Source organism: Triturus cristatus, chromosome 6 (assembly GCF_964204655.1).
Source record: "Triturus cristatus chromosome 6, aTriCri1.1, whole genome shotgun sequence".
Classification (NCBI taxonomy): domain Eukaryota; kingdom Metazoa; phylum Chordata; class Amphibia; order Caudata; family Salamandridae; genus Triturus; species Triturus cristatus.
Genome location: NC_140589.1, coordinates 1,759,225,517 through 1,759,250,326, shown reverse-complemented (window position 1 = coordinate 1,759,250,326; position 24,810 = coordinate 1,759,225,517). Strand labels below are relative to the sequence as shown.

Here is a 24,810-nt window from a genome sequence, read left to right as displayed (position 1 = left end):
TATGTATGCATTTTTTTTTTTTATGGGATTTTCACCGTGCGCACACCTCGCGATTTTTTGGGAAAAAAATTTAAATGTTTTTTCTCACCCTTCGGGGTACTTCAGGGACCCCCTGACAAAGGCTAGGGGGTCAGAAACTCTACCCTGCCCCCTTTTCACGTTCTTATATTTTTTTTGTTTTTTAGGAGTTTACCATGCGCGCACCGTGCGATTTAAAAAAAAAAAGAAAATAATCTTTTTTTTGGCCCTTCGGGGTCCTACTGTTCTCCCTGACAAAGGCTAGGGGGTCAGGAACTCCCTACCCTGCCCCCTGTTCACTTTCTCCACCTTTCCTTTTCAGTGCGACACTTCCTGATTTCGACCGATTCGAATGTTTACCGACCGATTTGAATGTTTACCGACATCTAGCAACCAATCAGAATTTCGCTGGTGAGCGCACCGTGCGCGCGTATAGATATTTATATGCTTTTAAATGCTATTTTCTCAGGAAATACTGAACAGATTGACACCAGACCTGCAAAAGGCACTTCCTTGACCGGAGGACTACCTCTCTGCCAAATTTCAAGTAATTCTGTTCAACCGTTCGGGCTGTACCTTCGACTAAAGGTCCTATGGAAAAATACATGGGGAAAACACGTTTTGGGACCCCCTTTTTTCTCGGCCCCCGCTTGACGAATCACCTAGAGACTTTCAGGGTAGGAGCTGAACGGAGCGCCCCATTTGTTTTGAAAATTTCGCGAGGATTCGTCAACCGGCGCCAAAGTTATTCAAAATAGAATTTTGAGATTTCCTATGGAAACACGGTCCTAACTATAACTATCTACTGGCGACCGCCAGTAGAATATATATATATATATACACACATACATACATACAAACATACAAGCAGGACAGTCTCAAGAAGAGGGATAAGGATGGTGGCTACCTATTTGTATACATGCGATTTTTGATCCCTTCAGAGGTAATCCACCAAGTGCAGCACAAAAGCGATAACAAACACCATCAGAGAGACCACAGAAATATCTAGATACTCAACATTTTACTTATCGGTGGAAACTGCAAATGAATAACTGGCACTACTGTCCACTGGACTACAGACAAATACCCTTTATATCCGATTCAGAGGTTTTCAGCTCATCCACACGTGTCCCTACTGGCTTGATCTAGACACTGTGTTGGTGGACCTGGGGCCGGTCGTCGGATTCCAGGGAGGAAAACTCTGGCTCGATTAGAATTGCTGTAGTTGTCTCATTGCCCTTTACCAGGCAGAGGACTGCAGGGTCCATTAAATCATCCCTGAATGTATCACTGTTCCTGGGGCCATCACTTTAGGCTTTCACAAAGAAGTACAATGGTTCACCTGAAGTAGGGGAAGAAGGAGTAGTTTCTTTTCTGTAACTCCAGTTCTGTAGTAGGGGTATATCTGTGATAGTCATAATCTAGTGAATAGTCCCGCCCATGTGCGGGGACCCCGGAGCAATAAAAAATAATCTCTTAAGGTGTCAAGTCATGCAGACCTGCATCCACACTTAAGAGAGAATTTAATTTAAAGACAGATAATGCAGCCTATACCCACAGGCTACACTGTCCAGTACTTCAACTAGAAAATTCCACCAACATCCACAAACAGCACTGCCTGCCCAGCTTTTTCCACAAGGGAAAAATCTGCCTCTACCAGCAAAAGCCTCTGGAATGATAGAGAGGAAGAAATGGACAGACATGCCCCCTAGGCTGCCATTATGTGGCTCAGAACAGGATACTGTGCCTTTAAGAAAACTTTCCAGAACTTTTCCCAGTATCCCAGAATGCACAGCAGGTCTGTTTTACTTTCAGTTCTTTTTGAAGGCGTAACACGCCAGACCTGTAGCATTCCTTACGTGAATAATTATCTCTCCACCGGGGAGGACGGCGGGCGCTTATGACTATCACAGAGATACCCCTACTACAGAACTGGAGTTTCAGAAAAGAAACTACTCCTTCTGTAGTAGGGGATCTCTGTGTATAGTCAATCTAGTGAATAGAATGGCAAGCCCATCCCCACACCAAAACGGCGGTGGAGAAGAATACAAAATAATATCACTACTGTGCGAACAAATTCCGCAGCGAGGCCTGCCCAACCTGAGCATCTGCCCTGGCATCCGTGTCCAGACAGTAATGCTTAGCAAAGGTATGGACCGACCTCCAAGTGGCCGCCTTGCAGATTTCTGCAATCGGAACATTACGTAGCTAAGCAGACGTGGCAGCTTTGCCCCTGGTGGAATGAGCCTTAGGTTTACCCCCTACGATCTTATTAGCCTTTTGATAACACAATTGTATACAGGACACAATCCACCGAGAGATGGACTGCTTAGAGGTAGCTAGACCAGTCCTGACTGATCCATAATTAATAAACAATTGGTCTGACCTACGAATATCCTTGGTCTTATCAAGATAAAACTTCAACACCCTCTGAACATCCAGGGAATGGAGAGACCTTTCCGCTGGCGAAGAGGGATTCTGAAAGAACCTTAGCAGCATGAAATACAGTAGAAGGTTCTTGACAACATAACGCCTGAAGTTCACTCACCCTGCGGGCCGATGTAATGGCCACTAGGAACGCCGCCTTCCAGGACAGGTGCTGCAACGAAGCCTTGTGAATGGGTTCAAAAGGCTCCTTCATCAATCTGGACAGCACCACATTCAATTCCCAGCAAGGCGAGGGAAGTCTGACAGGAGGAAACACTTTCTTCAAGCCTTCCAAAAAATCCTTGACCACAGGGATCTGAAAGAAGGAAGTCTGTGAAGGGCATTTCCTGTAAGCAGTCAAAGCAGCGAGATGAACCTTAATGGAGTGGAAATTAAGGCCAAACTGTGCCAAATGTAAAAGATACGGAAGGATGACATCTTCCTTACATGTCGTCGGGTCAAAGTTCTTGGATTTGCACCAGATGCAGAATCTCTTCCACGTGTAAGCATAGGAAGTCCTAGTGGAAGGACGCTTAGCCTCCTTCAGTATGTCCATACAATCTGCAGGTCGATTCAAATGGCCATATTGCACTCTCTCAGGAGCCATGCCGCCAAACTCAAAGACGAGAGGTTGGGGTGCACCATCTGCCCCCCGAACTTCGTGAGAAGGTCCGGCCTGCACGGCAGCCGCATGTGAGGAAGGAGAGACCGGTGAAGTAGGTCCGTGAACCACCACTGCCTGGGCCATTCCGGGGCAATCAGGATCATCCGCGCCCCGGACTTGGACAGTTTGATGAGCACCGCCGGAATCAGGGGAATGGGTGGAAAAGCGTACAGAAAGATGTTCGACCAGTCGATCTATAGCGCATTCCCCAGCGTCCCCCGCTGGTAGTACCTGGATGCGAAGTCTCGGCATTTGCTGTTTTCGGCGGTGGCGAACAGATCTACGTCTGGAGTCCCCCACCTTGCGAAGACTTCTCCTAGTACTTTGTCGTTTATGACCCATTCGTGGTTTTCCTGAATCAGTCTGTTCAGTGCGTCCGCCTGAACATTCTGCACGCCTGGCAGATGCGTGGCCGTAATAGTCAGTCCTCGGGCCAGAAGCCAGTGCCAGATCGCCTGCGCCTCCTGCGACAGAGTGCACGATCTCGACCCCCCCCTGCTTGTTGAGGTAATACATCGTGGCTGTATTGTCCATCTGTATCAGCAGCGAGTTGGTCTGGAAGGACGGATGGAAGGCCTTCAATGCCAAGGAAACGGCTCTGAGTTCCAGGAAATTGATGTGGTACGTAGACTCCAACGGGGACCACTTTCCTTGTATCTGTAAGTCTCTGGAGTGCGCTCCCCAGCGTTGGAGAGACGCATCAGTCACGATACTCTTCGTGGGAATGTCCTTGTGGAAGGGAACCCCCTTGAGGAGATTTTCCGCCGAACACCACCATTTCAGAGACTGAAGAGCATGCAGAGACAGCCGTATCTGGTCGTCCCAAGAACCTGTCCTCTGATCCCACTGATCCTCCAAGCACTCCTGCAGTGGTCTCATGTGCAGCCGTGCGTGAGGAAGATACAGGAGGCCATCGATCCCAGCAGCGAAGACACCTTCCTCACTGTCGTCGATGGAGCGGCCCTGAGGTCCTGAGCCTTCCGAAGGAGTGATAACCGTCTCTCCTCCGAAGGAGACACGCTTGCTGACAGCGTATCGATGGAGGTCCCCCAAGTACTGTATGCACTGGAGCGGAGTCGGGACAGATTTGGACATGTTGACGTGTAACCTCAGCTTGTTCAAGAGAGCGCACGTCCTCCGGAAGTGCGCTTGCGCTTCCGAGAAAGATGAGGCCTTGATCAACCAATCGTCCAGGTACGGGTAGACAAACACCTTGTTCCTCCGCAGGTGTGCCGCTACCACTGCCATGCACTTCGAGAAAGTCCTGGGCGCAGACTTTAGCCCGAATGGCAGTACTGTGTATTGATAATGATTGGCGCCGACTTGGAATCGCAGGAACTTTGTGTTTCTGTGCAATGGGCACATGGAAGTACGCATCCTGTAGGTCTATGGCACAGAGCCAGTCTCCCCGTTGCAGCTGAGGGTAAATCTGATGCAACGATAGCATGCAAAACTTTTCTCTGCGCATCCATTTGTTTGCCTGCCGCAAATCCAGAATGGGCCTGAACTCGTTCTGGTCCTTGCGAACCAGGAAGAACAGAGAGTACAGACCTCTTCCCCTTTGAGACAGAGGTACGTCTTCCACCGCCTTTTTCCGCAACAGGATGTCTGCCTCCGCCTGGAGCTCTCGCAGTTGATACTGTGAGCTTACCGGCGGAATCGCTGGAGTGGGCTGATGAACCGAAGACTATATCCATTGCAAACAATATTCAGCACCCACTTGTCCCGAGTAATTTTTCTCCACTCTGCCAGAAAAAATTGAATGCTTCCCCCCACTGGAGTGGGTAACGGTTGCAGGGGAAGTAGACGCTCAGGGCCGAGACCCGGCCGGGCCCTTGGTAGCAGTAGCGGACTGCCCGCCTCCTCTACCCTTCTGGCGTTTCTGAAAGGGTTTCCGGAACTGCTGCTGCTGGTGTTGCTGCTGTCCCGAGGCCTGCCACCGCCCTCTGCCCGCAGACCCGAACCGTCTCTGGAACGGGCGCTTCTTCTCAGGCTTTTCCAACCCGACAGCCGTCAGGGTCTCCGCCTCAGTCTTCATGCGGGCCATTTCGTCGTCCGCATGCCTGCCGAACAGGGTTTCCCCCGAGATGGGCAGATTGGCCACTCTGTTGTGCCTCCGGCTTGAGCGAGGTAAGGCAAAGCCACGCGTGACGCCGTTGGTTGACGTCATGACAATACCGATGCGCCGCCAGCAGAGACACATCAGCTGCCGCACTGAACCTGGTTCGATACCAGCATACCCTCGCGCAAGGTCTCCAGGAAGTCCACCTTCCTGTCGCGAGGCAGCAGCTCCGCGTACTGCTGGAGAGACTCCCACAGGGCACGGTCGTAACGCCCTAACAGAACCCCGGCACTTGCCGCCTTCATGGTGGTAGAAGCCGTCCCACAGACCTTCCTGCCCGCCGAATCTAGCCAACGGCTTTCCTTGTCGGGCGGAACAGTCGATGAAGGAGTGGTAGCATGCTGCTTCCTCGCCGCCGTCACAATGACCGAGTCCGGCTTCGGGTCCATCCTCAAAAAAGTCGGGTCCGAGTCCTGCGCCCGATACTTTTTCAGGAGCCTTGAGGGGGCGGATTTCGTCACCGCCGGAGTGAAGAACAACTCCATAGCGGGCTCCACCAGTCCCGGCACTAGAGGCAGCAGGGGACGAGACAGGTGCTTCTTGTGCAGCGTTTCGAATATCACGGACGTCGTAGGTGTCGGCACAGTCACCGTGATTCCTAGCTTGGCTGCACCCCCTCAATAGTACCTCCTGGAAGGAGACTAGATCGTCAACCGGCGACACCCTCGTCCCCGGCGAGTCCAACAGCGTCGGTGAGAAATCCCTGGCAGATTATCATGTGCCTGATCTGGATCTGCGCCTCCTGCGGCATCGCCCTGATGTCGACGACGATCGCCCACGGCTTTGCGATCTTAGTCTCCGCTCGGAGCGGGAGCGCGATCTCTTCGGCCTGTCCGCCGGCCTCGCCGGGCCCGGTGACAGTGGTCTATCCTGGCGCCGCGGCCTCTGGGTTCCCTGCGGCGGCGTCTGATACCTGGGCAATGAAACCGACCGTGGCGGAACCGCAGGTGGGCCCGACGGTGTGCGAGGCGGTATAGAATGAGGAGGAGGAGGTGGTGGAGGCGGTGGTGGTGGTGGTGGTGGTGGAGGAGGAGGAGGCGGAGGCGACGGCGTAGGGATCCACGGCGCGGGCTCCCGTGGCAAGGGAGGGCAGGGTGGTGACCCCGGCTGCGTAGGCGTATACACCACTGAGTATACCGAGCCCGGGGACTCCGTTCTCCTCTTACGTGACCCTGAGGGACTCCTGGCGTCAGGGCTCCCCATGCGCCGTCTCGACGATGAACCCCTCTGCGACGTCGACCGCCTCCGTGATGTCGACCGCCTCCGTGATGTCGACCGCCTCCGTGATGTCGACCGCCTCCGTGACGTCGACCGCCTCCGTGACGTCGACCGCCTCCGTGACGTCGACGGCATCTTCGATGGCGAACGCATCTTCGACGGCGAATGCCGCCTCGACGGCGAATGCCTGCGGCTGGCCAGCGACGGCGGGTATCCCCTCGACAGCGACCTTCTCCTCTTCGCCGACGGCGACCTCCCCTCGAAGGCGAGCGCCGATGCCGGGTCTGATCTCGACGTCGATGACTTGACGGCGACGACGGCGGCCTGTTTAGCTCCCTCGACATCGAGCATCGACGCTGCTTCTCCCCAGAGCCCTGGGGAGACGGTGAACAGACAGCAGTCATCCCCCTCGACGCCGTAGTCGACGTCGGCGGAGAATGGGGACGTTTGACGGGCTTCCTGCCCCTGGGGAGCCCCCCCAGAGGCCTCAGCATGGACAGAATCAGCCCCTCCTGACCCACCTTGTGCCTTCAGCCTTCTGTCCTCCAGGACTTGGAGCCCGATCTTCATCCTTTCTCTCAGGGTCCTGGCAGAGAAAGAGTGGCAGATTTCACACTCCTCTGGCACATGGGACTGGGGAAGGCAGACGATGCACACCCTGTGTGGGTCGGACTTAGCCTTCTTCCTTTCGCACTCTGGGCACTTGTCAAACAAGCCAGGCATGTTGACACCACCAGAAAGAAGGCCTTTACAATACTAAAGCACTTGAAAAGTGAACAAATCACCAAATAAACCCTTGAAAAGGGAGAGCTCAATGCTCCAGGGTCCTGCTAGCAGGAGCCGGAAAAAAGAACTGAAAGTAAAAGGGACCTGCTGTGCATTCTGGGATACTGGGAAAAGTTCTGGAAAGTTTTCTTAAAGGCACAGTATCCTGTTCTGAGCCACATAATGGCAGCCTATGGGGCATGTCTGTCCATTCCTTCCTCTCTATCATTCCAGAGGCTTTTGCTGGTAGAGGCAGGTTTTTCCCTTGTGGAAAAAGCTGGGCAGGCAGTGCTGTTTGTGGAATTTTCTAGTTGAAGTACTGGACAGTGTAGCCTGTGGGTATAGGCTGCATTATCTGGCTTTAAATTAAATTCTCTCTTAAGTGTGGATGCAGGTCTGCATGACTTGACACCTTAAGAGATTATTTTTTATTGCTCCGGGGTCCCCGCACATGGGCGGGACTATTCACTAGATTATGACTATCACAGAGATCCCCTACTACAGAAAGAAGGAGAAACCTGTGTCAATGACTCAGTGAACCTTGCTACGCATGCGCTGAGAGTTCTTCATGTCTCATCTGGGCTACCACAGTCAAGTTTCAAATCACAGGTGAGACTAGCCGAGGACGAGACTCACTAAGCCTCTTCATTGGAGGGTAACATGGAACATTGGAAACGTAATTACTTGTAACGTGGATCCAAAGGCAGGTGGAAACCACAAGGCCTTACAGGAACAAAACTGAATGAATGGCTTGCGGGTGTCCTTATCTATGCCCTTAGTTGCCTGCCTAGGAGGCTAAGTGTAAAGGCTTTTCAAAATAAAGCAATTTGGCAGGGGAAGATAAAATAAAAATGATTTCATTTTATAGAAAATACAAGGTGCCAGTCTCTAAGGGCGGGTCACCTTCAATGTCATTTGAAGGTGACAATGGCTCCAGCTATGCAACGTGGTTCACACTGCACGCCCTTGTCCGTTCTGCGGTATGCACGCTGACTGGGTGCTCTCAACTCCACTCTCCAGTGCAGCTGCTAGTCTGCCAGCTGGACCAGCTGCTGGTGCACTTCCTCCCACCAACCAGATGTTCCACTAAGCTAAGAGCTTTAACAGGTGGAGGACAATCAGAAATAGGGCGGAGGGTCTCGCTCTTTAATTAGGTCCTTGGTTCAGGGCCATGAAGTGATGTGAATGGTACGTCGGACTAGACTATTTTGGACTTTGCCTCACTGTACTTCTGTATCAGAAATCCCAGAGTTGCTCACAGAGTCCTTTGACCCGATGGTCAAAGGAATTCCTGGTTGGTATTTTCTATTAGGAGTTCAGAAAGACTAACCATCTCTGGTAATCTTATAGAGAGTAGCTGCTGAGTCTAAGGACTTAACATTTCCCTGGAATAGTTTCCAGCTCTCTATCACTAATCAATGCAAGACAAAACTGGTTGTTGAAAAGCCTGCAAAATATGTGCAGGTCAGTCAGTCAAAATTGTATTTCGGCTAAAAAGCCATAAAAGGAGATTACATCCCAGGTAAAATGTATCGATAATATAATAAAACTATATGATATAAAATCCATAAAACAATATTAACAACATAAATATGTGCAGGTAAAGGTTTCATGTGCTTCACACTTCCTAAAAGCAAAAGGGTCTTAGGCTATGTTGCCAGAAGTACACAACTATCAATCATATTCTGTAGCAAAATGAACAATGAATAACAGAGCAGCAACACCTAGTCTTTAGCACAAAAAAATTTTTACTGAAGGAAATGGACCACGTAAAGCAAACTCTGAAGGCGTCTCCAAGGGAGCGGGTGTTGTGGAGCTCATCCCCTCTGGGCTACTAATCAACAAAAAGCAAATCTAAATCGAGATCAGCCTCTCAACCTATCCATAATGGACACAGACTAACCCTGAAGAACACACGTCAGTCAGGTTCTCCACATTATAACCAGAAATTCTATTTCCGAGACGATAATTGCTGGATTCCATTGAAGACAAAGTCCTGTTAACGTCCTACTTCTAAGGTAAAAGGTTTCAGATATGGCTCACAAAGCACTACATGTTCTCATTGGGATTCCCTTTGTGAGATCTTGATCATACTTGTCTGGACAGGTACAAATTGCCTGTTGAAGTGTGCATCCCACCCTGAAGGTAGTTTTTCTGACTCCTAATAAGGGGTGGGCAATAAATTCCGCTCAGGTGGCAGAGTTGGCTGAGTTTTGGCCACTCCGCGTTACACATGTAATTCTGCCAAACTGCCCCGTGGTGGAGTTTCTCACGTCTCACCAACGTTCAGTTGGCGAGCGAGAATTGGCTTCCCATAGCGCCGTATTTGGGCGCAAGGTAGTCACCTGGCGAGATTTGCCCAATACGGGCCGTTGCAATGAGAAAACTGCTGCTCGAGTAGAATTACTACTGGCGTTGCAACAAAACCAACTCGAGATGCAGCGCCATCGGACGCGCCACATGGTGCCGTTCGTGATGATTTTTCTGTGCTGAACAAGCTTCCAGCACTAAAAATCAACACGAACAGCGCAACATGTCGATTTCCGTCTGTTTACGGAACTTCGTGGAATCAGAGTTTTCATGTAACTCCACTGGATTCCGAAGAAGATTCCATGAATGACGCCCACCCCTACTCCTAATACACCATGAGCAAGAGTCGCTTCAAAGACCCCTAAATACCTTTTGTGCTCGACTATCTTAGCCTAATGTGGTGGACAATGTAGTATAGCACCCATATAAACTTAACACAGCCTGTCTGGAAATTTGTGGTAACCAATAACTTTTTAGAAACTGTCAAGGTAGCACGGCGTAAACAGTAATAAGTAAATGATAAGTTTACATACTAATGCGAGTCCAGAAATGAACTTCATATGGTAATCAACAGATGCCAGCTCCTGTAAACCCTCAGGAAATAGCTTCGCCCTAAAATCAGGACACTGTATTTGTGGTTTACTGGAAAATTTCCACTTTTTAGCTCCAATTGTTCCATACGCAAGCCCAGGCCTCTGTCATAGGATTATTTATTATCCTGGGGACACACTGGCCTTTGACAAAAAGCCAAGTTAAAGGTGACACGGCCCAATCACAGGTACCCCTTTCTTTGTCCTAATTTCACCCTTAGGATGCAGATGTCAGACGTTTGAAACAATGAAGCTCCAGGGGTGGATAATGCGTAATAAATATAGTATCATGTTAAACAGAAAATATAAATGGGATAAAAAAAAGCTAAAGCTAGGTGCTTGAGAAATTGAGAGAAAAATCAGATTATTTTGTGCGGAACCTTACAAGGGGGTTTCCACATTTGCATGACTTACATATAGGTAGTCTGGCTTGCAAATCTATAACATGTATATAGAATGGGATCTGTAGAAATGCATATGCATTCCGCAGCTAGAGTGAGTTCTCTAGGTTTTTATTGGTATTAACGTCTGGCCTGTAAATATCATGGCTCCTCATGTTCCCTGCCAGATGCAGCCCATCTGCCCACCGCCTCCATTGCAACATCTCACCCAGCTGGTTGAAAAAACATGGAGCGCCCAAGCCAGCAAAGCGAAACTGTAGCCTCTTTTATCCTTTTATGCAGAGGACCCTTCAATTGAGAGAACTCCCCCCTTCCCTAGAAAGGTGGAATGATCAACCATGGAAAATATGGAGAGTTCTTCAGTTGTTCCTAATGCAGGTGACCAGCTTTAATCTCAGCAAGAAGATCCTTCCAGTTTCCTAAAGTTGCTCTTCGACAAAGAGCTTCTGGCTGAATATGCACCACACAAGGGACCTCCGACAAGGGTAGAAGTAGTGATGGGCAGCGTACAAAGGTGGTACATATTACTCAGAAGCAGCCAGGCGTCTGCCAGTGGCAGCAGTAGCCTCGCATGGGGGTGGGGAGGAGAGGGGGCAATTCTTACTGGAGCGGTGTGCCTGCCAGAATTTACTTTAACAATGAAACTAGAAAAAGACTGAGACGGCCATGCATAGAAACTGAACAAAGTGAACATGGGCTATCAAGTCGGGGAGCCTTAATTATTCATGGTTACTGCAAATACTTCATTCCTCTCTTCCAGGAAGAACAGAAGCCACCCCATCCATGAATGCACGGTTACCCCCGCACCAATGTACCCAGCCACCTATTTACTCTAGTAACTTACTCATACACCACCGACCCACCTATTCATTCTTTCACACAACAACCTATTCATGCCCATGCACTGAGATAAACCCATCCATCTGCCTACCCACACACATCGACAAATTCACTCATCGATCCTCTCCGCTACCATCCATCATCTTAATTACTTACCTACTCATTAACCCATCCATCCATCCACATGCATGCACCTACTAAACAACCTGCACACGCTAACCATCCATTCCTCACTTTTGAATACTCTCAACCACTTAACTTTACAACAGTGCACCCATCCATTTACTCATTCACACGCAACTCATGCACCCCACGTACAAACGTTACCCATCAACAAGCTATCACATCTGTATTTTTTTTTTTACATTAAATACAACCTACTGGCTTTGTCAACTTGCCATCTCATTGGGGAGGCTGAACTATTGTGATACTGTGAGTCCCTTCTGAAGTACAGTTTAGACACACTCTGGTGTTGTATTTGTACCTGCATCCTCTTCAAGTTTGGAAAGTCCCCGGCTGAGATCTGGTGCTCTCGCTCAATCCTGGCATAAATCTCTCCCAAACTTCCCACCAGCTCTTTCTTCTTGTTGTCTTTACCAAACACCGATGGCATCTCCTTCTTCAGGGCGCTTATGATGTAGGCATGGACCTGGAAGGAAGCACACAGAGCCCAGAAGTCAAGCAGGGAGGACAACGGAAAGAAACACGTGTAACAAACAGATGGCAACATTTTTGAGGTCTTTCCCAGCTCAGTGTGAAAACCTCCCCATCGCCTTCTGAAAGAATGCCCTGAAAAAAACAGGCTAGACAGAGTCCACTTGTAAAAAAAAACCACAAAAAAAAAAAGTTCTTTAAAAAAGTTTTAAAAAGAAGGAATCCACTCCTGAAAAAGATATATTTCTTTTTTTTTTTTCAAACAACTTTCTACTAAAACAAATAGATAACAAATATTTGCTATTTATGAATCTGGATCTGCAAGGAAAACAATCACTTTGTTTACAGTATAGCAAAGCAGATTGCTTTACTTCTGATTTTCCACCGCAAACCATTTTGAGGAACATTCGCCTAAACCTGTGGTGAAGCACAATAGTTTGCAACAGCACTGAACTGCAAAATCCACATTACAGAACCACTTTATATGGTTTTCTTTTGACATAGTAGCATTTCACCAGACAATAACTAAAGACATTTTTGCTTATATATGTGCAATCGGAAACAAATACTGCAATTGCAGACAAACATTCTGATATGAGCACAGTGTCTCCCATCTATAGCCTATAGTATGATGTCTGACTAGATTGGAGTCACATTAATTCACTGTATGATGCTGACTCAAACAGGCTCTTTGGTCTTCCTGTGATTTGCTTTGAAATATTTATGTTTGTCTCAATGAATTAGGTAAAAGGATTTCCCACTGAGGCAGACAATCCTTTTAGATTTACTGGCTGCTAGATTTTGATTGAGGATCAGCAAATAGTTGGAAACCGGAGTTAGAAGGCGCTCAGCAGGAGTATTCTATTACACTAAACGACTGAGGAGTACGAAATGCACCATTGTGCACATCTGTGCTCCCTCTGCAGAGCAGGCCAGCTTCACAATAAAACTGACTCAGCATTCTCCAGCTATAAAGCGACTGATACAGATTTACTGAAATAGATCTATTATTGCTTTTGTGCTTGATCAAATATTGCTTTTCTATTTTATTTTCTTATTTCAGAAACATTCTCGTTCCAGAAAGCAAATCTATAATAACATGACTCACAAGGATGCTAGTAATACTTTATTACAGGTGAGTAGTGATGTCAATGCAAACGTCCTCCCCAATGACTGCCTTTCCTAGAGTGAGGGCAGCTGGAGCGTAGCAGTCTTAACATTGCCTCTGTGCTCCGGCAAGAGACTACAAAGCACCCGATACTTCAGGAGCCAGAGGTCTTGGGTCCTGCGCCCCAACTTTCATTTTATCTCGATGAAAACAGACTCAGGTCTGCAACCAGCATTGATCAGGAACACAATAGGAAACATCATTGCAAGGTCTACTTTACGGATGAGGAAGGAAGGTACAGGAGAGCGTTGTATGTGAGCTTGAGCTCAACTGCTCTTTAAAACAAGCATTGACATAGCCAATAGGTCTCGCCTCTGGGACCTTATAAGTGTTTAGCCATGCAACAGTTGCATAACTAAATACTTATAAGGTCCCAAAAGCGAGACCTATTGGCTATGCCAAGCGGCCGTGCGGCCGCGACAGTGAAAGCGAAAGCGATCAAACATCAAACCGGCCATGCGGCCGCAAGAGTAATCGCGGCACGCGCGAACATGCACTGTAGCTCTAGGCTGGCCTGGTAGCACTTTTTGAAGCCCTCTCAATATAAGTCTCGCCAGACCAGCGCATGCGCTGGGTCAGGTGAGACCTAAAAAAAAAATATATATATAAAAAAAAAAAGGGAAAAAGGTATAGGACGAGGAGCGGGAAATTAGATCTCCCTGTCCTAGACAAATTTGAGAAAACGAGCGCTTTACAAAGTAGCTCAGGTCAGTTGACGACTTCGTCATGCTGGGATTAAAACGTATGGCCTGCAGGTTACCCCACACTTTAGACACTTATTTACCCATTTTTCCTTCCTTTAACTATACATATTTAATAAATATTTATTTTACAGAAAGACACACATGTCATCAGTGATGTAATATCTGACGTCATCAGAACTGGATTGTGGTCGCGCGAGTTATAGTTCCCTTTACTAACTATAACGGGGGAATTTGATTGGTTTTTTACAAGTGAAATGTCCAGCTAACTATAACATGTGTGAAACCTATGGTTTTTTAAGTATATTTGCAAGGTTTTTTAAATGCTAATTCCTAACTATAACGTGTGTGAAACCTATGGTTTTTACAGTGAATTTGTAAGTTTTTTTAAATGCAATGTATTTATTATTATTTTTTTTTTAAGGTTTTTCACCGTGTGCGCGCAGTGGGTGCACCGCGCGCTCACGTTACGCAGTTCGTAACGTGCGCGCACTCCGCGATTTTTAAAAAAACATTTAAAACTTTTTTTGGGCCCTTCAGGGTCCTCCTGTGACCCCCTGACCAAGGCTAGGGGGTCAGGAACTGTCCACCCTGCCCCCTTTTCACGTTCGCCACCTTCCTTTTCCACCTTTGCACTGAAAACAAACAAAATGGCGGCCGACACTTACTGATTTCGACCGATTCGAAAGTTGACCGACATGTAACAACCAATCAGAATTACGCTCGCGCACGTTCGGGTGCGCGCACGGTGCGAGGCTATAGATATGTATGTACTTTTAACTGCAATTTTCTCAGGAACTAATGAACAGATTGACTCCAGATATGCAAAAGGCACATCCCTGACCTGAGGCCTACCTCTTTGCCAAATTTAAAGTAATTCTGTTCAGCCGTTTGGGCTGTACCTTGGACTTTGTCACTCTCCCTCTTCCCTCACTTCTCTCCAGGGAATCCAGATCTTCTCCAATATGGGTGGTCAGCCTCTTGCCTGGTACACAGGTTTTTCAGCCCCCATACACCAATCCATGCCTTTGTCCCGCTCCTGTATGGTAGGCAGAGTGGGAGCCGCGCCCAGTACTTCAGGATATGCCCATGGGCCACCATAGGGCCAGGTTGCAAAAAAATAGCTGGATAGCGGTCCAGGGTTTGTTTGCCCCAAAAGACTAGTAAGACCTGTTGAGGGTTAAGCCTCACTTCGTACTCCAACACATTTGATGTTCCATCACCCTCCTGTGTCCAGTAGGCCTCAATTTTCAGACATTTCCACAGTGTGTGCACCAGGGTGCCCTTCATGAGGCAGCCCCTCAGCCATTCTCCGTCTGTTGCACGACCCATATGGAACAAGTGGGTCCAAGTGTAGTATGCCCTATGCAGGATTATCAATTGGATCAAACGAAAACCCACCCGTATTCGAGACCTCTCTTGGATACCCACACACGTGCCCCCAATCATAGTCCTCTAGTCTGTCACTCAGGAATGTGGAGTAGAGCTGGGACACCACATGCTCCGTCGGGGGGGGGGGGGGGGGGTACCCAGGACCATCTATTTCAGTGGAGACTCCTCTTCCACCTTCCCATAGGGCCTATCTTTTGCCTAGTATGAATCGCATCTGTTGCTACCTCACAAGTGGACTCCCTGACAACTCCTATTCAGCTTACAAATCAGTAAAAGCGATCACTGCACCTACCCTTCTGCTATGCATTCTGGGAAGAGAACGTTCTGTGTTACATCTCTGAGAAGGGGGTCTCTGCCTGTCTGGTGATGTTGGAGGATGCACGGATTCAGACTGGGAAAGGGTCAGAATTCACATGCCTGAAATAAGACAGAGAATCTTGGGATTCTCTAAAGCTAGTTTTTACACCTTTCAGAGCCAACGTGGACCTTGCCGTGTTGGTGCTTACAGAACATGCATCTCAGTTGAGCCCGTTCGAGTCCGACTATAGACAAGTTCAGGCTAAGAACAAGCTGTAGTAACAAAGCAAGGCCGCAGACAGCTACGTTGGAACATGCGATGTTTATTCCTTCATACAAGATAGGTCTTATCTCTTCAAGCCCCAAGATGAATCTCCCGTTCAGAATCCACCCGGTTACATAGAATACAGAACATAGAATTCACAATGCAAGTTCTAACATTGACGTTACTAACACGCTACAATTAAAGGTATACTTACAATAATACTACACATCCTTCCCCTTTAAAATAAAAACAGAAAACAAAGAAATTAATCACAAACAAAATCACTCAAATGCGCAGGTTTCTTAACAACTCTACCACGCGCAGTTCTTACAGTATCAGATGTAACACACCCCTCTGTTGTTAAAGAGGTTCCAACGCACTCATGTTGAGTCAAATTATTAGAATCAACATGAACATTAGAAGAAACCTCCCCAAACGAAGAAGGTTGAGAAACATTCGGAGTGAAATTATCAATAACAGAATCATTACAATTTTGCAAAGAATCATCCACCATGACAGTTTGAGGACAAGATGTTGAACAAGAATCACAATCCAACATCCACCAAAATAACCTCTGATCTGGTATGACCTCAATTTCATTAGTTGAGTTCTTACTCACAGCTAACCGATTCATATGCCAAATTTCATCGTTGTCAAGAACAACTGTATTATTGTTAATTTTAACAATTTGATGTGGTCGGCTAAACTTACTACTTCCCTTAGGAGTTTTTTTAGGAAGTTTAACACGTACCCACTGACCAATACAAAGATTACACGGTTTACACCCATGCTTTGAATCAAAATAAGACTTATTTTTACGTTGAGACACTTCAATATGTTGTTTGATATCATCCCAATCTAAATGAATACACGAATTTCTATTCATCCAACTTGGAATTTCCTTAGAAAATGGAATTCTACTCCTCATAATGGAAAAAGGACTACAACCAATCGAAGGATGATTAGTAACTCTATAGGACCATCAAGAAATAGGCCCCATAAAATCCAAACTAAGTTCTTGCCAAGGAGCCTTTGGACAATGTACAGGAAAAGAAGGAGGATTAAGTGTTTTAAGAGTTTTGTCTGCAACTTCACAATGTACACAGTTTCTAACCAAACGTTCGACAGCAACGTCCACCCCAGGCCACCAATACAAAGCTTTAACTCTCTGTTTAGTTCTAGTAATACCAGAGTGACCTTCATGGCACAACTTGATAATTTTTTCTCTTAACGACGAAGGAGGCACAACTTTATCCCATCCCTTCAAAATGCTAAACGCCAACGTGGGATGAGAATAATCCCATCCTCGTCGCCAATTTCTGTAGTAACAAAGCAAGGCCGCAGACAGCTACGTTGGAACATGCGATGTTTATTCCTTCATACAAGATAGGTCTTATCTCTTCAAGCCCCAAGATGAATCTCCCGTTCAGAATCCACCCGGTTACATAGAATACAGAACATAGAATTCACAATGCAAGTTCTAACATTGACGTTACTAACACGCTACAATTAAAGGTATACTTACAATAATACTACACAAGCCTCAAGGCCCATGCTGAATTTCAGAAGTTTTCTCCTGCGCTGGACAATGACATTGTCTCTGTGGGTGCCCATTTAGAGTGCAACAAGCTCAGCACATTGAAGTCCTCTTGGCACCTTGAAACCCTCTCAACTCTTCACCAAAAGGCAGAGGAAAGACTGCTCTAAGAACTACTGCTACCTCTGCAGGTGAGCTGAAGTTGGACTTCCAGATGAGAACTTTCTCTCTGCACCAATAATGTTTATATTATTTATGAACCCCTTAAACCTACCCCTCCCCCCCTTCCAATGTGGGTTAGGCTGGCTTGGTACATTATGAAAGTATTGAATTATTTTTGTGTCCCTTCATGAGCTATGCCCCCCCCCCCCCCCCCCAACGCTACATGAACCACACTTTAAAATACACCACTTAACCTCATTCAAAGTCATCACAGGAGAAAAACAAGCATTTGCAAAAGCTACAGACTTTGGAAATGTTTTGAAGTTGTGTTGTACAGCGGCACAGATGCTTTGCAGTGAGGCTAAAATTAATTCACAAAAGCGCTATGACGGAGCCAGGCCTAATGCACTTTTTTTCATTTCTTAGGTCTGGCTTTAGCCTAGACCTTTTGATTAAAAAAAAAATGTAAATGCTACTTACCAGTATGCATCTGTTCTTGGCATGTAGAGCTGCTGCATTTATAAGTTAGCATAGATCGCCGCCTAGTGTTGGGTCCGGATGGTTGCACTTTGTTGTTGTCCTGGAAGAGTCTTTTTTGTAGTATCGCGATGGGGGACTCCTCCCCTGGACCACAGTGCGCATGGGCATCCTCCTCCATCTTCAGATTGTTTTTGCGCCGTTGGTGGCAAAGATGGAGTAAGTAGGAAATGTAGAGAGAGATGTCCATGTAAGTGTATCTAATTAAGATTCTGCTGAAGCTGCTACCGTACCCAGGGAGGAGGGTGGGATTATAAATGCAGCAGCACTACATGCCAAGAACAGATGCATACTGGTAAGTAGCATTTACAGTTCGAGGCATGTGAGCTGCTGAATTTATAAGTTAGCATAGACTGTATAGCAGTATCTCCTCTATTGGTGGTTACCAGTGTCAGCTGCAGCAGTTTGGAAAAGAGTTTTAAGTACAGCCTGGCCTACTGCAGCTTGCTGCTTGGCTTGCACATCAACACAGTAGTGTTTAGTGAAGGTGTGTATGGTAGACCATGTTGCTGCCTTACAGATTTCTTCTATTGGGATGTTCCCTAGGAATGCCATAGATGCCCCCATTTTCCTGGTAGTGTGTGCTTTTGGGGGCACTGTTAACGTTCTTTTAGCTTTGTGATAGCATATTTGAATGCATTTCACTATCCATCTAGCAATTCCCATCTTTGATATTGCATTACCTTTGTGTGGTGGTGCAAAAGCTACAAACAATTGTTTGGTTTTCCTGAAGGATTTTGTCCTGTCTATATAATACAGTAGTGCACGTCTAACATCTAGTGTGTGTAGTGCTCTTTCAGCTACTGTTTGTGGCTTTTGGAAGAATACAGGTAATTCTATTGATTAGTTCATATGAAAGGTTGATATTACCTTAGGTAAAAATTTTGGATTTGTCCTGAGGACTACTTTATTGTTGTGTATTTGTAGGAATGGTTCCTGTATTGTTAACGCCTGCAATTCACGTACTCTTTTAAGTGAAGTAATTGCAATAAGAAAAGCCACCTTCCATGTTAAGAATTGTATCTCACATGAGTGTAATGGTTCGAAGGGTGGTCCCATGAGTCTTGTTAAAACTATGTTTAAATTCCACTGTGGGGCAGTTGGAATTTTAGGTGGGATTACCCTTTTTAAGCCCTCCATAAAGGCTTTAATGGCTGGTATCCTGAATAGAGACAGGTGCTGTCTGTTCTGCAGGTAGGCTGCAATAGCTGCTAGATGTAACCTTATAGATGTATATGCAAGGTTACATGTATGTAGATGTAGTAAATAGAAAATTAAATTTTGAATGGAAGTGTCTAAAGGATTTATGTTGTTGTTTTTACAGTATATCACAAATCTCTTCCATTTTGCTGCGTAACAGGCTCCAGTAGTGGGGCGTCTAGCCTCTCTAATTATGTTCATACAATCTGGAGGTAGTCCAAATTCTAGGATTTCAGGAGCCAAATCGCTAGGTTCATTTGTGCTGGGTCTGGATGCCTTATCTCTCCATGGTTCTGTGTAAGAAGTGTTGGAGTTAGTTGCAGTCTCTGGTGTGGGACTACCGATAGTTCCAGAAGCGTTGTGTACCAAGGTTGTCTTGCCCATGTGGGGGCAACTAGAATCATTTTTAGTGATTCTTGTGTGAGCTTGCGTACCACTAATGGAATCATTGGTGTTGGCGGAAAAGCGTACGCAAATCTGCCTGACCAGCTCATCCATATCGCATTGCCTTCCGACTGAGGGTGCGGGAATCTGGCGGCGAAGGATGGGCATTTTGCGTTCTCTTGTGTGGCAAAGAGATCTATCTCTGGGTGCCCCCATTGTTGGAAGAACGGTTGTAGTACCTGTGGGTGAATCTCCCACTCGTGTACCTGTTGACTGTATCGGCTTAAGAGATCTGCTAGCTGGTTTTGTGTTCCTGGGAGATGTTCCGCTAGGAGATAAATGTTCTGAGGAATGGCCCATCTCCAAATGCTCTGTGCTAGACGAGAGAGTTGTGGAGAGTGTCCCCCCCCCCCCTGTTTTTGTATATAGTACATTGCTGTGATATTGTCCGTCCGGATCAATACCACCTTGTGGACTATATGTTTCTGGAAAGCTTTTAGTGCCAGAAATATTGCCAGGAGTTCTAGATAATTGATATGGAATTTATTTTGTTCCTGTGACCAAAGTCCTTGAACAGTATGTTGAAGTAGATGGGCTCCCCACCCTGTCTGTGATGCGTCCGCTGTTAACTGAATTTGTGGAACCGGCTCTTGGAACGGTCGACCCTTGGAAATGTTGTTTGTGTTCCACCATTGCAGAGAGTGATGCGTGCGACTGTCTACCAACACTAGGTTGTTTAATTTTCCCTGAGCTTGGTTCCACTGACGTGCTAGGCACTCTTGAAGGGGAAGCATTTGCAGAAGAGCATATGGAACTATAAATATGCATGAGGCCATCATGCCTATCAGTTGCATAAACACTCTGGCTGTGAGTGAGTGTTGTGGTTGAAATCTTTGTAGTAGTGATTTCATACTTGCAATCCTGACTGGGTTTGGGTAAGCCCTGCCTTTGGTTGTGTCTATTGTTGCTCCTAAGTATTGTTGTACATGGGAGGGTTGTAGATGGGATTTGAGGTAATTTATAGTGAACCCTAGATCGTGTAAGAGGTGAATATCCTGTTGATATGGCTTGCACACTGTTTGTATGTGTTTGCCTTTATTAGCCAATCGTCTAGATAGGGGTACAAATGTATGTGTTCCCTTCTGAGGTGTGCTGCTACCACTGCCAAGCACTTGGTAAATACCCTTGGTGCTGTTGTGACTCCGAAGGGTAGTACTTTGAATTGATAATGTTTGCCTTCCACTGTGAATCTGAGATATTTCCTGTGTGCTGGATGTATTGGAATGTGGAAGTATGCGTTTTTGAGGTCTAGCGTAGCTAGAAAGTCTCCTTGCTGTAATAATGGGAGTACTTGTTGCAGCGTGACCATATGGAAGTGATCTGAGTGTATGTATGCGTTGAGGGGTCTGAGGTCTAATATTGGTCTGAGAGACCAGTCTTTTTTGGGGATAAGGAAGTATAGTGAGTATACTCCTGTCCCTTGTTGTTGCAATGGTACCTGTTCTATTGTATTCTTTTCTAGCATTGACTTTACTTCTTGTAGAAGCAATGTTGTGTGTTCTTTTGACATTGGTCGGTGTTTGGGTGGTATGTTGGGTGGGGTAGAAGTTAGTTTTAGGCAATAGCCATATTGAATAATTTGTATTACCCACTGGTCTGTGGTGATGGATTCCCAGACCGGTAGGAACTGTGATAATCTGCCCCCGACTGGTGTTATATGGTCTGGGGGTAGTGTGTGAGAGTCACTGTTGGGAGGTAGAGGAGGGTCTGGTATTGTTACCTCTACGTCCTCTACCCTTGGTATTATTTCCTCTGTAGTTCCCCCTACCGAAATTATTTTGTGTGGGAGAGGTGTAGCTGTTACCTGTTTGTGTTGTGTGACCTCTGCCTGCTCTCCTAAAAGAGGAGCGACGAAAAGAACTCCGATTAGACTGGAACTGTAAAGCTCCCATTGACTTTGCAGTATCGGTGTCTTTTTTCATCTTTTCTAAGATGTTATCTATTTGTGGGCCAAATAGTGCATCTTGGTTCAAAGGTTGGTTTAAAATGGTGTTCTGCACCTCTGGTTTGAAGCCTGAAATACGCAGCCATGCATGTCTGCGAAGCAGTACACTGGTGTTAATGGTTCTTGACGCTGTGTCTGCCGCATCTAATGCACACTTAATTGATGCATTTGTTATCACTTTACCTTCCTGTATTAAATCATGTGCTTGATTTTTATAGGTTTCTGGAAGATGTAGGAGTTGTTCTAATTGATCATAACGCGCTCTATCATATCTTGCTAGTAGCGCTTGTGTATTTGCTATCCTCCATGAATTTGCTGCTTGAGAGGCTACCCTTTTGCCTGATGCATCTAACAGCTTTGACTCCTTAACATGTGGTGGTGCTTCCCCTGATGTCTGGGAGTTCGCTCTCTTCCTAGCATTTGCTACCACTAAGGAATCTAATGGTAGTTGCCCTTTGATGTAGGTTGGGTCTGAAGGAGCAGGCCTGTATTTTTTCTCTAACCTTGGGTTGAGTACTCTCTGTCTCACCGGGTCCTTAAATATGTCAAGAGCATGTTTTAGCATCCCCTTGAGCATTGGTAAATTACGTACTGATTTCTCTACTGTACTAAAGGTATTAAATAGAAAATCTTCCTCCACCGGGTCAGTATGCATGTCTACTTTAAAACATGTAGCTGCTCTATCCACTAGCTGATAGAAGGCTATGGTGTCATCAGGTGGAGAGGGTTTAGTTGGGTATGGCAATGGTGTAGGCATGTCTGATGGTTCGTCCCCATAATCTGGGTCTTGCCAATCATCTTGTGGGGCCTCTTCTTCATCAGGGTCTATGTAATAGTCTTCCTCATCTTGAGGTATTTCCTGATCTTCCTCCATAGGTGTCTCTTGTGGAGGAATAATTTGTTCCTCCTCCATATGTGTGTCCTGTGGAGGTGTGTGTGGTAAGGGGGGAGAAGGAGGCTGAGAAGGAATAAGAGGTATAGCAGGAAATGCAGCAGAGTCCTTTTTCTTGCTAGGAACTGGAGGTGTTGCTTCAGTGTCCAATTTCCTCTTATGTGCTATTATATGACCTGTTTGTGGGTCTATAGATAGCCTGTATTGATTTGGATCGAGAGAATCCGGAAAAAATAGAGTTTCTTGTATTTTTTGACACCGAAATTTTGAAGCCGGAACCGTTCAGCTTCGAAGGAATGTCTTTATTTCCTTTTTTCGATCGACGGGATTTGGTTCAACGATCTTTTGTTTCGGTTCGACTGTCTCCGGGCCAATCTTTTTCGGCTCCGTGTTTTTCGGTTGGATAGCCTTTGTTTGGATAGTCTTTTTATTAGCGTCCTTCGGTTCTCGACTTTTCGGGTCGGAACCCTTTCCCTCGATAGCCTTAGTTTTAATTGGCTTTGGGTCGACCTTAAGGGTTTTCGGTTCGCCGATTTTCTTTTTCGGCTCGGTGCCACTGGTGCCGGCCGTTTGCCTCGGTTCCGTATATCTTTTCGGTGTCGAGGTTGAGGTATTTTTAGTGTCAAGGTGTGGTCTTGTCGGCACCGAGTCACTAGTTGACTTAACAGTCTTTTTCGGAGCCGAGCTTTAGTAGGGCTTCCGAAGTTTTGTTTGTTTTCGGTGATTTTTTCGGAGCCGGACTCGATGATGGGGCTTCCGAACGCTTATGCTGGTCTTGACGAAGGCCGGTTGGCGATGTCTTGACCTTGGCTTTATTCTCGGGTCGAGGGATGGGGCTTGTACTCACGTGTTGACCTGGTGTGAGTGGATCGTCTGATTCGGATTGATTCTCCACCGTCACGATCTGGAGATCATCTGGATCGTCTGCTTCTGAAAACACGCTTTCTGCATCGCCCTCAAAGATGTCTTCAGGATCAGGTACAGATCTCTGCATACTTTGTCGAATTGCTCTTCTGTTCCGGATAGTTTTCTACGATCGGAACTGTGCACAGGCTGAGCAATCCTCTTCTCGATGATCCGGAGAAAGGCACCTATTGCAGACTGTATGATGATCACTATGTGGGAACTTAGACCCACATTGAGGGCATTTTTTAAATGGGGTCCGTTCCATGAACCACGTGGCGTCGAGAAGGCTCAAAGGCCCGATTCGACCAGAAAATCTTGGAACCCGATTCTAATAAATTAAATTGTACCGAGCGTAGACAATACCGTCGAGTAAAAGTTGTTTTAAGTAAATCCAATCTAACTTCGATTCGAAGTTATCGAACACATCCGAACCCAATGGCGGAAAAAAACAATCTGAAGATGGAGGAGGATGCCCATGTGCACTGTGGTCCAGGGGAGGAGTCCCCTATCGCGATACTACAAAAAAGACTCTTCCAGGACAACAACAAAGTGCAACCATCCGGACCCAACACTAGGCGGCGATCTATGCTAACTTATAAATTCAGCAGCTCACATGCCTCGAACATATGTATATATGTACAATTTACTTATTTAAAGAGGCTTTCGTTAAGCTTTCTTCATCCATTGGACAATGTGGGTGTCATTCACATTTGACTGTTGCCCACTACAGCATGGGGCAGCCAGGCTGCCAACTTCAGCCATTGGATAGCTTCATTTTGAGGGATTGCATTTTGCTCTTTCACAAGTATCACATCCACACACAAGCTAGTTCCCTTCTGTGCCAATGTTTGTTTCTAATGTATTACTTTGATGTTCTGGTTTTGTTTGGAGTCTGATGTGACAGCAGGACGCTTTATACCAGTGAGCCAGGTGATGGCACAGACAACATACCACACTTTGAGCGCCTGTCTCTGGACAATGTGGTCGTAAATTCCTTTTGGAGTGGATTTATCTGACTGGTGGTCTTTCACAGCATAGCAGATTGCGTCCATTTCAAAAATGTTCTGTATAAATTGTCGAAAACGTCAGTATTATAGATGTGAATTCATAAGCAGACAATTACTCCGCCTCCTATTATGTATGGCTGTTACACAAGTGGCGTCAACACTGAATCAAGTTTACGTCATGCGTTACTTCACCAATAATTTATACTAATGTTTAAAAGAGAGGACAGATTCCTGTTTACATATATTATGATTTATTGCATTTCGTGTTTGTTTGTAAATTTGTACAGAATATTGTTACACAGTATAACATATTATTCACTCTATTTTCTATTATCCTTGTTGATGGTC

The 24,810-nt window shown here is 46.3% G+C and overlaps 1 protein-coding gene across 1 annotated transcript in view; it reads right to left on the bottom strand.

Moving 5' to 3' along the window:
• The window catches only part of LOC146821938 (EH domain-containing protein 3), a 219,397-nt gene that overhangs the window by 8,192 nt on the left and 186,395 nt on the right, over positions 1 to 24,810 (bottom strand). The window contains exon 5 of the mRNA XM_085613023.1: positions 11,840 to 12,004. Coding sequence (XP_085469149.1) covers positions 11,840 to 12,004 — 165 coding nt within the window. The remainder of the gene's footprint in view (positions 1 to 11,839; positions 12,005 to 24,810) is intronic.